The following is a 16,121-nucleotide window of genomic DNA, read 5'->3' as shown; positions in this document are numbered from 1 at the left end:
GTACGCGGCAGGTTGGGGATGCGTTCCCATTGTTTCATTTTTAATCCCCCCTAGTCGCATAGACTCATGTTTATTACTAGAAGAACAAAGGGGCAAGTTGGAAGAGATTTTTGAGATGGAATGCTTTATCACAATTGGCCACTGAGGCACTGACTAGCTTTTAAGAGAGAATTGAATAAATATTTGAAGGAGAAGATTAATAAAAGATAAGGGCAGGGAAATGCGATTTAAGTAGATAACTCCAGTTACGCTCCTGCACAAGTTCAACGGGCTATATTGATTCCTTATGCGCTGTAATTTGTATGATTCAATTGGCCTGAAATTCCTGTCCAAGCCAAACAATCCCGGCAGATCTCTGGATTGGGGCTGGAAAATAGGACAGTTCTGGCAGGATTCTGCCCCTTTTTTCTTGGGTTGCCATTTTCCTGAAGGGTTGGTCGTTAGCCTTATTCAAGGGAACGTGTCTGTGGAAGTTCCCTGACTACCCCAGGAATTCTATCCATTATGCCCTTAAAAGATTCCAATGGAACTCTTGCCAACTGAGAACCTTTGGAAAGGCTCAAAACCTTACCTAAACTAAAGTAATTGTTACTATAGGGGATCCATTACCTTCTGGCTCAAGGTAAAATTGCTCATTTTGGAACTTAAGACTGCCAGGCCATCTTTTATCATCACCACTGAAGGACCTGAGACACCTCAGGCGGAGCGACTGTGGCAATTTGGGACAGAGTCAGCGACTAAGCATGTGGTTGGATAGGGGTTTCACACACCACTCTTCCACCAGCGGGTTAATGAATCTAAATGCTTCTGGACCTTGATAAAGTCACCATTATAGTTATGGTTTTCTGTATACTGCACCAACAGTGTCAATGATAAAGGTGTCTGCATGCCATTCACCAATGAGCAGTAGACACCATTGCAAGAGCAAAGATAAAGAAAGAACTTGGATTTATGTAGCACCTTCCATGAGCTCAGGATATCTCAAAGCGCTTCACAGCCAATGAGGTACTTTTGAATTGTAGTTAATGTTGTAATAAAGGGAAGCACAGCAGCTAATTTGTGCAAAGCAAGGTCCTACAAACAGCAATGAGATAAATGACCAAATATTCCATTTTAGCAACGCTGATTGAGGGATAAATGTTGTCCAGGACACCAGGCGTACTCCCATCTCTTTTTCAAATAGTGCCATGGGATCTTTTACATCCACCTGAGAGGACAGAAGGGCCTTGATTTAATGTCTCATTTGACAATACAGCACTCTCTCAGTACTGCATCGAAGTGTCAGCCTACATTATGTGCTCAAATCCTGCAGTGGGGCTTGATCACATAACCTTCTGATGCAGAAGTGAAAGTAGTGCCACTGAGCCAAAGCTGACACCACAGAAGTGGATAAAGAGGAAACATTACAATTCCCCCAGGAAGAAGGACACAAACAGCACAAGAAGAGTGGCAGCAATAGGGATTGACATTTTCTTTCCTTGAGCTGCTTAACTGGAACTTTTGAATTATTCTTGTTGCAACGATATCTGCCTTATCCACCTTCCCCATGGTACTCTGCATCTTAATAGTAAGTCATCAACACAAGCAGGTGTTAATAACCTTGGTGTTTACATAATAGACATAGGCAGCATGATGTTTTAATTAGTGGCAACATTTCACATCTATATGTGTACTTAACTGTGATGTACTTATGTGCAAATGTTTATATATAATGTAACGGAAATGGTTATTGACAAGTAAATGGGTGAGATAGGTTTACTAAGTGTTTGCACGTCACTGTGCTCTTGTTCTAATGTTTCTTCTCAAAGCCTGTGGATCATAATGTATCTCTACATGCTCTACAATGATGTACCAGGGCTCTGAAACACCCCTCACAGGGTAGCAAATAATAAAAATACAATTTTGTCCATGATTTTGTGTTGTGGGCAAGATTCTAAAAATGGTAAATTCTGTACCCTAAAAAAGCATACTAATAAATAGCAGCCAAAGTATTTTTCCTAAAATGCTAACCATAAATTGGGGATTGGCAACTCGTGCACGGAATCCTAACAAAATTATATCATGCTGAAACACAACAACTTATATTTATATGGTGCCTTTCATGGAGAAAACCACAAGGGAACATGGTCACAACACTCAATAAAATAAATCTTTACAGATCCTGACATGTTGAAAAGCATGAGGCATTGGCGTAAGCACCAATGTGCCAAAGAAAGAATGATATTCACCTCAGTCTTGTGATCACAGTATCCAATCACTTTTGAATTCTGTCGTAATGTTTCATCCATTGGGGTTTAGTTTTCCACATTGGACATTAAATTAAAAACTGCTGCTCAATTGCCTAGTGCTTTGTCTCTTAATAATGTACCATTAATCAATCTCAGAAGAATGGAATCCAAACCGAAAATACATTCAGTGGCAAAATTATGGTTCAGAAAATGAAGTAGGACAGGATTTAGTACAGGTCAAAGATTAAGTTTAAGAAGACAAGAATAATTCAGTAAACAAATTCTAGAACTGTAACTTTAAGAGTTTTTTGCTTCAGTTGCTATTCTGATGTCCTATACACTTCAGTACATCACAGAGACTTCCATATGTTCGATTTTTATATCATATTGAAATTCATTATACTCATGGCTTGAATTGATAATCTGAGCTAGCTGAAGAGCCATAAAATAATTTGCACTGTTTCCCACTAATTGATATTTATAAACATTAATCTTCAGGGTTTTACAACAACGAGCAATAGGACAAAGGCGTGATGCTGTCATAAGGCATAAAGACAAATGCGGTGAAAAAGTTCCAAGTAGACTGCCATACATTGAGCAGAAAATGGAAAATGGATAAAATCACCATACTTTGGCCTGCTTGGGCCATCCAGTGCTGTCCCCAGCAGAGTTTCTTTTCGAGGATTTCATTTCCACATCGTTCACCTGAGGAAGGAGGAAGCCTCCGAAAGTTTGTGAATTTAAAATAAAATTGCTGGACTATAACTTGGTGTTGTAAAATTGTTTACAATTGTCAACCCCAGTCCATCACCGGCATCTCCACATCCCAGCAGAGTGGGTCTCGTGCCCTGACCCCAAAAAGCTCATCTCTCCTGCTCCACATCTCTGTTAGGAGTACATCCAGATCAAAGTCCCTGAAGTTTGCTGTACTACTCTTGATTCTGGCTGACACCACTGTCTTCTAGATTTCTTGCTCCTCCAATGCTACTATTGCCCCTTTAAGCAGCAGCAGGTTTTATATCCCGCTGCTTCACCAGGTCTATGCCTCTCCTCCAGTTATTTTCCGTCTCCCCTCCCCCATTTGTAGCACATTCTTTTCACCGGTATTTTAAGAGACGCACTAGTAACAGTGAACAGAATAATGCCAGTCAAATGTGAACTAATATTGCAAGCAATAATCCCTAGTTTCCTACATTAGTGGAAATAGCCCTTTTCTGCTTGTACACTAAAGGGTCAATTTTAATTTTAATGGAAGTAAAATGATGGGAATGCACCAATGATTTCTCAATGGGCTCTCCTGGTGTGGGGAGCTCCCTGCCGAGGATGCACATTCATAAATTCAACCCCTATAAGTATTTGTAAATATTGTATTCTAGACAGATTCACAGCTCCAGAGCTAATTTCGTAGGAGAGATGCATTCCAAAGATCATTATAGAAATACACTTCTGGCAAAAGATTTTCCCCTTTAGCGATCAATAAAAGAAAGTCTGAATCAAATATTTAATTTTTGTGCCAACAAGCTTTAAAGTAATTGACTGTTGTCAAGGTCAACTTTGTGAATGTTCTAACCAGAAGTGTATTGTCTTTTATACTTTTCCTAACAGCAGAGTGCATAAGAACTAGACAGTTCCATTCTAACACCGTGGCATATATTCTAGGATTTTTTAACTTCTTTATACATTCAATACAATTTTCATGAAGTGCAAGCTCCATCACTAGAATTTTAAAACATGGCTCAGGATTGCAGATGTTTTAAATATTACAGTTCAGTCATTTGAGATTGACTTTAAATCAGACAAGCGACCTCGATCCCCAAAGAAGTCAGAATTTTTTGTTTGGAATGCAGCCAGATCTGCTTTCTTGCTCAGTGAGCCAATTAGACCAGTGCTGGGATCAGCGGTGGGAGGCGGGGTGAGCCTGGGCATTATTTCCCCCCCCCCCCAATCAAGGACAGAACAAGGCCGGAGTTTCTGGCAGCATGGGGCAGGTGGGCACTTGTGCCCGTCTGCCCCACACTAATGAGTGTCCTTGCACTGACCCCACAAACTCTGGCAGAGTCAGTGTTGAAGGACACCATTGGGCATGATCCTGAGTTACCACTGAGGTCTGGACCCAAGTAAATTCAGGGCCAACTACTTTACGCAGACAGTGGTGAATGTTTGGAACAGATATCCAAGGGAACGGTGCAAACAGATAATGAGGACAAATGTAAGGGAAAATTGGATAGCTATATGAAGGAGTAGGTGATTGAGGTACAGTATTAGAATTTTTTGTTCCTGTTTACCTAAGTCACTTGCTATTGATTCATGTTCAGAGCAGTTATTTGTATTGTGCTATTTTGTGTCATGATCCGCACATATAACATCGGCAACCTTTTTTCTGTCTTTCAGTGCCATACGCATTACATTCCTGTTTGTGCATCTAATGGAGATACCTACCAGAATGAATGTTTCATGAGGCTAACTGCATGCAAATATCAAAAAGAGATCACAGCAGTAACAGAAGGTCCATGCTACACAGGTGCGTACTACATGCTGGAATATGGAACATTTTAGAGCAAAAAATGATATTACTTTAAACTGTGATTATTGTGATTACATGTCTTAAGTATTCCCTCTTGCGTGATAAGTGAAAGCATTTACTGGCAGATAACTGTCTGAAGGGTCTTATTAACAATATATCAGAAGATGACTATTCCTTCCATTATACCTATAGTGGCAGGAAATGGGGTGAGGAAGACTACTGCAGCATGGTAAATTTTACTCCCCCCTCTACAAGGGATCTAGGCTGTCTGACTCTGACCAACCTGTCACACCGAAGGGGTTGTGGGGGGGGTGGGGGGGTATGTGAGGCCCGGGAAATCAGCCGATTTCTTTGTCACCTGTCTCAGCTGTCACTGACCGCAGGAACTGCAAGGACAGGGGTGGTGGTATACCTTGGGTAGCAGCAGTGAGCCTGCTATAGCCAATGGTAGAGGAGCGGGATTAGTATTGGCCACGTCATCCTTTCTTCTGGCCCCAAACAGTCATCTCAATCTGAGACCATAAATTAAAAATCTTGAGAAGTGTTTGGGGCAATTTTGTCACATTTAAGATGTCCTTCTCCTCTTCAAGGTGCTGCAAGGGATATATTGATGTAGCACTGTACCATTTGCCCAAGCAGCAGAGGCGAGCTTCATCTGTGTGGCGGGGAGTCTACCCTACATGGTTAATAAGCCCCCACCCAGGAAAATGGGTCGGGGTAAGGGGGGGTGGGGGCAAGGGCTGCAGGTGGAAATCCTATCCTGACCTTCGCCAGTGGAGAATCATAGATTGATACATTATAGAAGGAGGCCATTCAGCCCATCATGCCTGCTCCGGGTCTCTGGCAGAGCTATCCAATTAGTCCTATTCCCCTGATTTTTCCCCATAGCCCTGTAATTTTTTCCCTTCAAGTATTTATCCAATTCACTTTTTAAAGTTATTATTGAATCTGCTTCCACCACCCATTCAGGCAGTGCATTCCAGATCACAACAATTTGCTGCATAATTTTTTTTCCTCATGTCACCTCTGGCTCTTTTGCCAATCACTTTAAATCTGTGTCCTCTGGTTACCGACCCTTCTGCCACTGGTAAGAGTTTCTCCTTATTTACTCTGTTCATGACTTTGAACGCCTCTATCAAATATTTTCTTAACCTTCTCTACTCTTAAGGAGGCCAATCATCTCAGCCCCAGGGCATTGCTGCAGGAGTTCCTCAGGGCAGTGTCCTAGGCCCAACCATCTTCAGCTGCTTCATCAATGACCTTCCCTCCATCATAAGGTCAGAAATGGGGATATTCGCTGATGATTGCACAATGTTCCGTTCCATTCGCAACCCCTCAAATAATGAAGCAGTCCGAGCCCGCATGCAGCAAGACCTGGACAACATCCAGGCTTGGGCTGATAAGTGGCAAGTAACATTCACACCAGATAAGTGCCAGGCAATGACCATCTCCAACAAGAGAGATCTAACCACCTCCCCTTGACATTCAATGGCATTACCATCGCCAAATCCCCCACCATCAACATCCAGGGGGTCACCATTGACCAGAAACTTAACTGGACCAGTCATATAAATACTGTGGCTACGAGACCAGATCAGAGGCTGGGTATTCTGCGCCAAGTGACTCACCTCCTGACTCCCCAAAGCCTTTCCGCCATCTACAAGGCACAAGTCAGGAGTGTGATGGAATACTCTCCACTTGCCTGGATGAGTGCAGCTCCAACAACACTCAAGAAGCTCGACACCATCCAGGAAAAAGTAGTCCGCTTGATTGGCACCCCATCCACCACCCTAAACATTCACTCCCTTCACCACCGGCGCACAGTGGCTGCAGTGTGTACCATCCACAGGATGCACTGCAGCAACTCGCCAAGGCTTCTTTGACAGCTCCTCCCAAACCCACGACCTCTACCACCTAGAAGGACAAGAGCAGCAGGCACATGGGAACAACACCACCTGTAAGTCGCACACCATCCCGACTTGGAAATATATCGCCGTTTCTTCATCGTCGCTGGGTCAAAATCCTGGAACTCCCTTCCTAACAGCACTGTGGGAGAACCGTCACCACACGGACTGCAGCGGTTCAAGAAGGCGGCTCACCACCACCTTCTCAAGGGCAATTAGGGATGGGCAATAAATGCCAGCCTCGCCAGCGACGCCCACATCCCATGAACGAATATAAAAAAAACCCAGCTTCTCCAGTCTCTCCACATAACTGAAGTCCCTCATCCCTGGTTCCATTCTATTAAATCTCTTCTGCACCCTTTCTAAGGCCTTGATATCCTTCCTAAAGTGTGGTGCCCAGAATTGAACACAGTATTCCAGCTGTGGCCTAACCAGTGTTTTATAAAGGTTTAGCATAACTTCCTTGCTTTTAAACTCTAGGCCTCTATTAATAAGGCCAAGGACTCCTTATGCTTTTTTAAGAGCCTTCTCAACTTGTCCTGCCACTTCAAAGATTTATGTACGTACACCCCCCCACCCCCCAGTTCTCTCTGTTCCTGCCCCCTTTAAAATTGCACCATTTAGTTTATATTGCCTCTCCTCATTCTTCCTACCAAAATGTATCACATAGAATTACATAGAATATACATCACTGATACAGGCCATTCGGCCCTACAGGTCCATGCCAGTTTTTATGCTCTCCACAAGAGCCTCCTCCCACCCTTCTTCATCCAACGCCATCAACATATCCTTCTATTCTTTTCTCCCTCATGTATTTATCTAGCTTCCCCTTAAATGCATCAATGCTAGTCACCTCAACTACTTCTTGTGGTAGCAAGTTCCACATTCTAACCATTCTCTGAGTAAAGAAGTTTCTCCTGAATTCCCTATTGGATTTATTAGTGACTATATTATATTCATGGCCCCTAGTTCTCTGTTAAATTTCATCTGCCATGTGTCTGCCCGTTTCACCAGTCTGTCGATATCCTCCTGAAGCCTGTTACTATCCTCCTCGTTGTTTACTACTTTTCCAAGTTTCATGTCTTCTGCAAACTTTGAAATTATGCCCTGTATACCCAAGTCTAGGTCATTAATGTATATCAAAAAGAGCAGTGGTCCTAATACTGACCCCTGGGGAACACCACTATACACTTCCCTCCAGTCTGAAAAACAACCGTTCGCCACGAGTCTCTGCTTCCTGTCCCTTAATCAATTTCATATCCACACAACCACTGTCCCTTTAATCCCATGGGCTTTAATTTTGCTAACAGGTCTATTATGTGGTACTTTATCAAATGCTTTTTGAAAGTCCATATATACAACATCAATTGCATTATCCTCATCAACCCTCTTTGTTACTTCATCAAAGAACTCAATCAAGTTAGTCAAACACGATTTTCCCTTAACAAATCCTTGCTAACTTTCATTTATTAGCCCATACTTTTCCAAGTGCCAATTAGTTTTGTCCCAAATTATTGTCTCTAAAAGTTTCCCCACCACCGACGTTAGACTGAACAAACCCATTAGAATTTGAGGAGGCACTGGACTTTTAGAAAAAGGAGACTATATGTTTATTGTTTATCTGTACATGAGCCAGGCTTTTAATACAGTACAGCATGGGAGGTTGGTCCATAAGGTGGAATAGTGGTTGGTTATTGAAGTAGATTGGCAACAGGCTGGATCAAAGGAGACAAGAATCATAGAATCATAGAAGTTTACAACATGGAAACAGGCCCTTCGGCCCAACATGTCCATGTCGCCCAGTTTATACCACGAAGCTAGTCCCAATTGCCTGCACTTGGCCCATATCCCTCTATACCCATCTTACCCATGTAACTGTCCAAATGCTTTTTAAAAGACAAAATTGTACCCGACTCTACTACTGCCTCTGGCAGCTCGTTCCAGACACTCACCACCCTTTGAGTGAAAAAATTGCCCCTCTGGACCCTTTTGTATCTCTCCCCTCTCACCTTAAATCTATGCCCCCTCGTTATAGACTCCCCTACCTTTGGGAAAAGATTTTGACTATCTACCTTATCTATGCCCCTCATTATTTTATAGACTTCTATAAGATCACCCCTAAACCTCTTATTTCCCAAGAGGAGGTCAAGTTTTGCCCCCTCTCTAGTCAGGCCATCCACATACTGAATGAGAAATTCCTCCTGAATATACTCAACAAATTTCTCTCCATCCAAGCCCCTAATGCTATGGCTGTCCCAGTCAATGTTGGGAAAGTTAAAGTCCCCTACTATTACCACCCTATTTTTCTTGCAGCTGTCTGTAATCTCCTTACATATTTGCTCCTCAATATCCCGTTGACTATTTGGGGGTCTGTAGTACAATCCTATCAAAGTGATCTCTCCCTTCTTATTTTTCAGTTGTACCCATATAGACTCCGTGGGCAAACCCTCGGATATATCCTCTCTCATACTGCTGTGATGTTCTCCCTAATCAAGAACGCAACTCCCCCTCCTCTCTTACCTCCTGCTCTATCTTTCCGAAAGCATCTGTACCCTGGAATATTGAGCTGCCAGCCCTGCCCCTCCCTTAGCCATGTTTCAGTAATAGCTATAATATCCCAGTCCCATGTACCCATCCATCTACCTTGCCCATCAGACTTCTTGCATTGAAATAAATGCAGTTTAATCTAGACTTCCCTTGGTCTTTGCCCTGCTTTCTCAGACCATCTGTCCAGTCATGTTTTGTACACTCTCCCTTACTGCCTTTTGTTTCTGTCACCACTTTACTTCCCACTGACTTCCTGCATCGGTTCCCACCCCCTTCTAGCAGCGGTGGGATTCGAGCCCACGCCCCCGCAGAGACTGGAGCCTAAACCCAGCACCTTAGACCGTTCATCCACACTACCACCTGCCAGAAGGTGGTTGTGTATGAAGCTGTCCCAGATTATTGTCTCTAAAAGTTTCCCCATCACCAACGTTAAGCTGACTGGCCTGTAATTGCTGGGCTTGTCCCTCTCCCCTTTTTGAACAAGGGTGTAATATTTGCAATCCTCCAGTCCTCTGGCACCACCCCCATATCTAAGGAGGATTGGAAGATTGCGGCCGAGTCTCCGCCATTTCCATCCTTACTTCCCTCAGTAACCTAGGATGCATCCCATCAGGACCAGGTGACCTTTCTACTTTGAGTACTGCCAACCTTTTAAGCACCTCCTCTTTATCTATTTTTACCCCATCCAAAATCGCTACTACCTCCTCCTTTACTGCTACATTGGCAGCATCCTCTTCTCTACTGAAGACAGATGCAGAGTTGCAAGGTATTCATTTAGTACCTCAACCATGCCCTCTGCCTTCACAAGAAGATCTCCTAATTGTCTCTCCATTTGACTTCCCTTTTACTATTTATATGTTTATAAAAGACTTTGGGTTCCCTTTTATGTTAGCCGCTAATCTATTCTCATACTCTTTCTTTGCCCCTCTTATTCCCTTTTTTAGATCTCCTCTGTACTTTCTGTATTTAGCTTGGTTCTCTATTGTATTATTTACCTTACATTTGTCAAAAGCCTCCTTTTTCAATTTCATTTTAATCTCTGTAGCTTTGGATGCCCTTCCTCCCCCCCCCACCCCCCCCCACCCCCACCTTGGGGATGTGTCTACTCTGTACCCAATCCATTTACTCTTTGAAGGCATCCCCTTGTTCAGTTACTGTTTAGCCTACCAATTTTTGGTACATCCAGGCCACATATAGGAAAAAGCAGTTTACTGTATTCGTACTGCAGCCCATTTATTTCCCTCTACACGTCGAGTCAGAATTAAGACAGAAATAACTTTACCATCTAATGCTTTTAATGTGGGAAAGATTAGAATTCTTATGTATGCTGCTGTCTGCAATAGAAGTGAATGAATAGGATAGGAATGTCCAATCTGCAGGTCATTTTGGCCTTGCCATCCCAAATCTCGGGAGTAGGGTCTTTCACATACTGAGGGTGGGTGCTTGCACCATTGGCAGTGCAGTACAAATGTTTTTAGTTGCTGCTCCATCAGCATTGACACAAACAGCAGTGACTGAAGTCCTTGGCACCACAGTCTTTGTATGGAAGTTGCTCCTTCAGTGACGGGTCTTTATTGCAATGACACTTGATCCCTCTGGGATGGATTGCCATTTGGAATGTTTATAGGGCCCACATACTGCCCAGAACAGCACCCACTTTATGTCAATTTATCTGGCCGCATTCCCTTTGGAGCCCAAGAATGCTGGTACACATGCTCCCAAACAGTCTTTCTGTGCTCCCAGCAATCAAAAGGAACAGGTGTGTGCAACATCTCTCCTTGTTACAGCCTCTTCCTTTGTTTTATATTATTTAATTAACAGATTCCCTTTTTTTTGGTTTGGTTTATTATGCTGCTATATGCTTTCATTCACACTTTAGTAATTAGGTGAAGCTATATTTTTTGATGTACCTCATAGCAGAGGTAGTATTGACAGGAATAAATACAAAATGAAATCACTGCATAAAATATCATCTGTTTATAGACAAGAACAATAAATAGCACTTCAGCAGTTAGCTGTGTGAAAATTTGAATATAATCTCACTGGTATGCTGTAGCCAGAAACAAGTCATTAAAGAAGTTTGAATCTTCTGATGCAAATTCTCAGGTGTCCAACTAGACATTTTCAGAAGTCAGTTGAAGTCTTGCAAAGTCCTGTGCTTCTGAAGTAAATCTATTCAGTTTTGCGTCTCAGTTCTTGCAAGGTCTCTGGTTAAAATATCAAGAACCAAAATCAATAATTCCATGAGCTTGAGCTCAAGGTTAGTTGAAGCTCAGGAGACGATTTCTAATTCCTACTTAATTATCAGATCTGTATAAAGTTCACAGGAATTTTCACACAACTTTATTTTTTTTAAATTGGTGCTACTCCAATAACTTGAATGGAGGGAGTTCAGGGATTCAAGACCGTACATATTGGGCCATAATTTGCTGTCAAAATAACAGTGAGACCAATGGTGCTAGCCATTTTTTGTGTGCAAATGGTACAGCAACTTCAGGCAAGGGGCAAATATGTGGTTAAACTCAAAAATCCAAAAGTCACTGTCCGAGTTGCACCGCTCTGCCATTAGCTTCGCGAAAACGGCATCTCGCTGTCTGCCTCACCATTGAAATACATTGAATGGCGTGAAGTTATTGTATTTGCACGGTAGAAACAAACTAAATTCGCCACAGAAAATTATGACTTGTTCATTTCAGTCGCAATACCTTTTAACAACGTGATAAGTGTTAATTACTGCCAGTCAACCTCTCTGGCACTGGAAATTAACTATTACAAGTGTGGAGTCTCATTCCTTCAGGATTTAATTGTTGTTGGAGATTTTAAAAATGTATCATTTCAAATTTAATTTTTTTTTAACTTTTCTTTTCTGTATCTTTTTTCACATTCTCTCAATCTAATATTTTTTTCCCTCTCTTTATTTCTCTTTCTGTACCTGATTTGGCATTGAGTTCACCCACTCTAATTTACACTTCCTTCTCAGTCCTTGCGATGTTAATTTCTCAATCCTTTAATCTGATTGTTTAAGGAGATACAGTTGCTTGCCCTGTTCACTCAGGTCCCAGATGCTCTCTTTCCTTCACTGCGACGTTACCAGCTCGCACTTTCAGCAACTTGCCACATAAAAAATTTAAAAACCTAAACGTGTAAGAGCACGTCTAACTAATGGCAAATGCTGTTAGATGCCTTGCTACAGCAAATTATGGCCCATTGTTAAATAAGTGCACCAGATTTACATTTTTTTACTTGTTCTTGGAATGTGAGCAACATTGAAAGGCAGCATTTATTGTCCATCTCTAGTTGCCCTGAGGGCAGTAAAGGTCACCCACGTAGAGTGGGACTGGAGTCATATGTAGGGGTGGTAGGTTCCCTTTCCTTAAGGGGATTAGTGAACGTTATGAACATTCAGTTCTTGAATTTTTTTTGAAGCCTTGCAGGTTCAAAGTATCACAATGTTTTTAAAAACATTTATTTGTGCGGTGCTGAATTGTAATGAGTGATTAAGTGATAACGTCAGCAGACAAAGTAACTATGAGTAACATGGAATATGGCAGGATTGGAATTCTGGAAGGATGAGTTATAAGAACATAAGAACATAAGAAATAGGAGCAGGAGTAGGCCAATCGGCCCCTTGAGCCTGCTCCGCCATTCAATAAGATCATGGCTGATCTGATCCTAACCTCAAATCTAAATTCATGTCCAATTTCCTGCCCGCTCCCCGTAACCCCTAATTCCCTTTACTTCTAGGAAACTGTCTATTTCTGTTTTAAATTTATTTAATGATGTAGCTTCCACAGCTTCCTGGGGCAACAAATTCCACAGACCTACTACCCTCTGAGTGAAGAAGTTTCTCCTCATCTCAGTTTTGAAAGAGCAGCCCCTTATTCTAAGATTATGCCCCCTAGTTCTAGTTTCACCCATCCTTGAGAACATCCTTACCGCATCCACCCGATCAAGCCCCTTCACAATCTTATATGTTTCAATAAGATCACCTCTCATTCTTCTGAACTCCAATGAGTAGAGTCCCAATCTACTCAACCTCTCCTCATATGTCCACCCCCTCATCCCTGGGATTAACCGAGTGAACCTTCTTTGTACTGCCTCGAGAGCAAGTATGTCTTCTTAAGTATGGACACCAAAACTGTATGCAGTATTCCAGGTGCGGTCTCACCAATACCTTGTATAACTGCAGCAATACCTCCCTGTTTTTATATTCTATCCCCCTAGCGATAAAAGCCAACATTCCGTTGGCCTTCTTGATCACCTGCTGCACCTGCATACTAACTTTTCGATTTTCTTGCACTAGGACCCCCAGATCCCTTTGTACTGCAGTACTTTCCAGTTTCTCGCCATTAACATAATAACTTGCTCTCTGATTTTTCCTGCCAAAGTGCATAACCTCACATTTTCCAATATTGTATTGCATCTGCCAAATCTCCGCCCACTCACCCAGCCTGTCTATATCCCCTCGTAGGTTTTATATGTCCTCCTCACTCTCTACTTTCCCTCCCATTTTTGTATCATCTGCAAACTTTGATATGTTACACTCGGTCCCCTCCTCCAAATCGTTAATATAGATTGTAAAGATTTGGGGACCCAGCACCGATCCCTGCGGAACACCACTGGCTGCTGGTTGCCAGTCCGAGAATGAACCATTTATCCCAACTCTCTGCTTCCTGTTAGATAACCAATCCTCCACCCATGCCAGAATATTACCCCCAATCCAGTGATTCTTTATCTTGAGCAATAATCTTTTATGTGGCACCTTGTCGAATGCCTTCTGGAAGTCTAAATGCACTACGTCCACTGGTTCCCCTTTATCCACCCTGTACGTTATGTCCTCAAAGAACTCAAGCAAATTTGTCAGACATGACTTCCCCTTCATAAAGCCATGCTGACTTTGTCCTATTAAGTTCAAAGGGGCTATAGGACCTTCTTAATTCCAACCTACTGGTGATCTTGAGGGTAATAAATGGCTTATGCTTAAATTCATCCAACTGAAGTACAAGTTGTTATTGGGAAATACAGGCCTAGATTTTCCTCTTTCAAGTGGGGTAGCAGTGAGCAGCACTCCTCCTATCCCACCATGACCCTGACCCATTTTCCTAGGTCAGGGGGTACTAAGCATGCACGGAGGGCTCCTGGCAGGATTCCCACCACCAAGAGGGAGCCTGCTACTGCTGGAAGGAAAATCTTGATGGTACTGCAGCAGGACCACGGCTGCAGTGCCAGAATAGTCAGAGAAGCCACTTAAAGATACAGAAGAGCTTGAAGAAGAATTTAGGTAAAGTTTTTGTATGACTTGGTCAAGACCAAGATCTACTAAGACTGGTGTTTGGGGCCTATTTGAAGGGAAAGGAGGCCACTACTAGGCACATTTCCCTTTATCTTTGGACCTCAGGGCTGTTCCACTGCTACCCCAGGGATTGCTGTCAGGCTTCTCCTGGTCTTGGGGTCTGGTGGTAATAGGAATGGACAGAAGTGATATGAGCCTGGAACCCAGGCCCCTCCTCCCCACTGGTATATGCATGTGCTGGGCAGGGAAGGGGCAACCTACAGTAGTTCCAGTGGGGCAGAGGCAGTGAAACTAACGTCGGGGTGGAGAGGTGGTGAAAGGCCTCGCCACCCAATTTTACTCTGTTTTCCATCGGTATCTCACACATCATGGAGGAAAATCCAGCTCATACACTCTGGGGGCGATTTTAAACATATGTCCAAAATGGGTGTAAAGTCAGCAAAGCAACTGCTGTGCCTGCCCGAACCCTTCAGCGGGAGGCCCAAACCATTTTCTGCTTTGGGCTTGTTTAGAGTTCAGCTGGCCAGCTTCCCGGCACTCAAAGAGCTCTGCATGCTGCGGTCAGTTTTCTCAGGTGCTCAGCAGCCTAACCAGCATTCCTTAAAGGGACCGCTACAGGCTGCCACCAACAACGTTAAGTAAAACATTTTTCCTTTCCTGAATGTGGAGCCAGATGGAGCAGGTGTGCTCCTCCTTGCTCCACGTTAAAACTATGGGCAGCTGCTGATCACCGCTCACCCCCATCATGATCTCCTCCCCTCATGGTAGGTCCGGTGTTGGTGTGCTGATAGCACCGCCTCAATTAATAAACATAAAGTTATTACCTGCAAATAGGTTTTACGGAGGTCACCTGAAAGAAAAAATGCGTAAATTAAAAACAGTATTCATAAATAAATAGAATTGCATTTGAGATAAAGCAGGGTGGTGGCACATTAAAGACCGATATAACTTGCATGTTCTAAAAGCTGATAAACATTGGCCATTGGCTGTACCACCTCTGATTCGCCGCTATGCTTGCTGCAGCATATTCTAATCAGTTTACCAGCAACTTTTGGAGTAAATTCACCACCGGGGGATTGCGACTCACAACAATCTAAATTATGGCGTTCATCACCAATATTGCCGTTGCAGAAAATTCCAGGCAATTATGCTGCAAATATGGTCATTAAAATTCTGTTAGAGCATAATACTGGAGATAAAAATAAATTCTCTTGGCCGTTCTGCTGGACTCCAACCATAACTCTGATAAGAGTTTGGCGGAAGGCTCAGAAAAATGTAGGGACCTCATTTGGGAAATTCTAGTAGACCTTGTGAAAGGTGGAGCCTCTGCCTGCTCCTCACAAGGACAGCCCATGTTAGAGGGGTGAGAATAGGAACGGGGACTCCCAATGCTGGGATCTTGTGGCCGAGGTGTACAGGCTCCAAAGGACAGAAGTGGGCTCTGCCGGTGGGGGTTTGGGGGGGGTCCAAGCTAGGAAAGCAATCTGGAGATGGCAGATCTTTTTGACAGATTTCTGGATCGGCCCCTTTTACACACGGGATCTTCCGGGGTGCGGGGGGAGAGGAACCTGGGCAGAGTTACCAAAGTTCCAGCAGCATGGGGTAGGCGGGCAGGCACCTGAGAT

At 43.2% G+C, this 16,121-nt stretch overlaps 1 protein-coding gene across 1 annotated transcript in view; it reads left to right on the top strand.

The window, feature by feature from the left end:
• The window catches only part of LOC137342349 (tomoregulin-1-like), a 224,748-nt gene that overhangs the window by 118,776 nt on the left and 89,851 nt on the right, over positions 1-16,121 (top strand). The window contains exon 3 of the mRNA XM_068006288.1: positions 4,620-4,749. Coding sequence (XP_067862389.1) covers positions 4,620-4,749 — 130 coding nt within the window. The remainder of the gene's footprint in view (positions 1-4,619; positions 4,750-16,121) is intronic.

The sequence above is a fragment of the Heptranchias perlo genome, chromosome 2 (genome assembly GCF_035084215.1).
Source record: "Heptranchias perlo isolate sHepPer1 chromosome 2, sHepPer1.hap1, whole genome shotgun sequence".
NCBI lineage: Eukaryota > Metazoa > Chordata > Chondrichthyes > Hexanchiformes > Hexanchidae > Heptranchias > Heptranchias perlo.
Note: the sequence above shows the minus strand (reverse complement) of the source record. Positions and strands in the feature narration are given on the sequence as shown.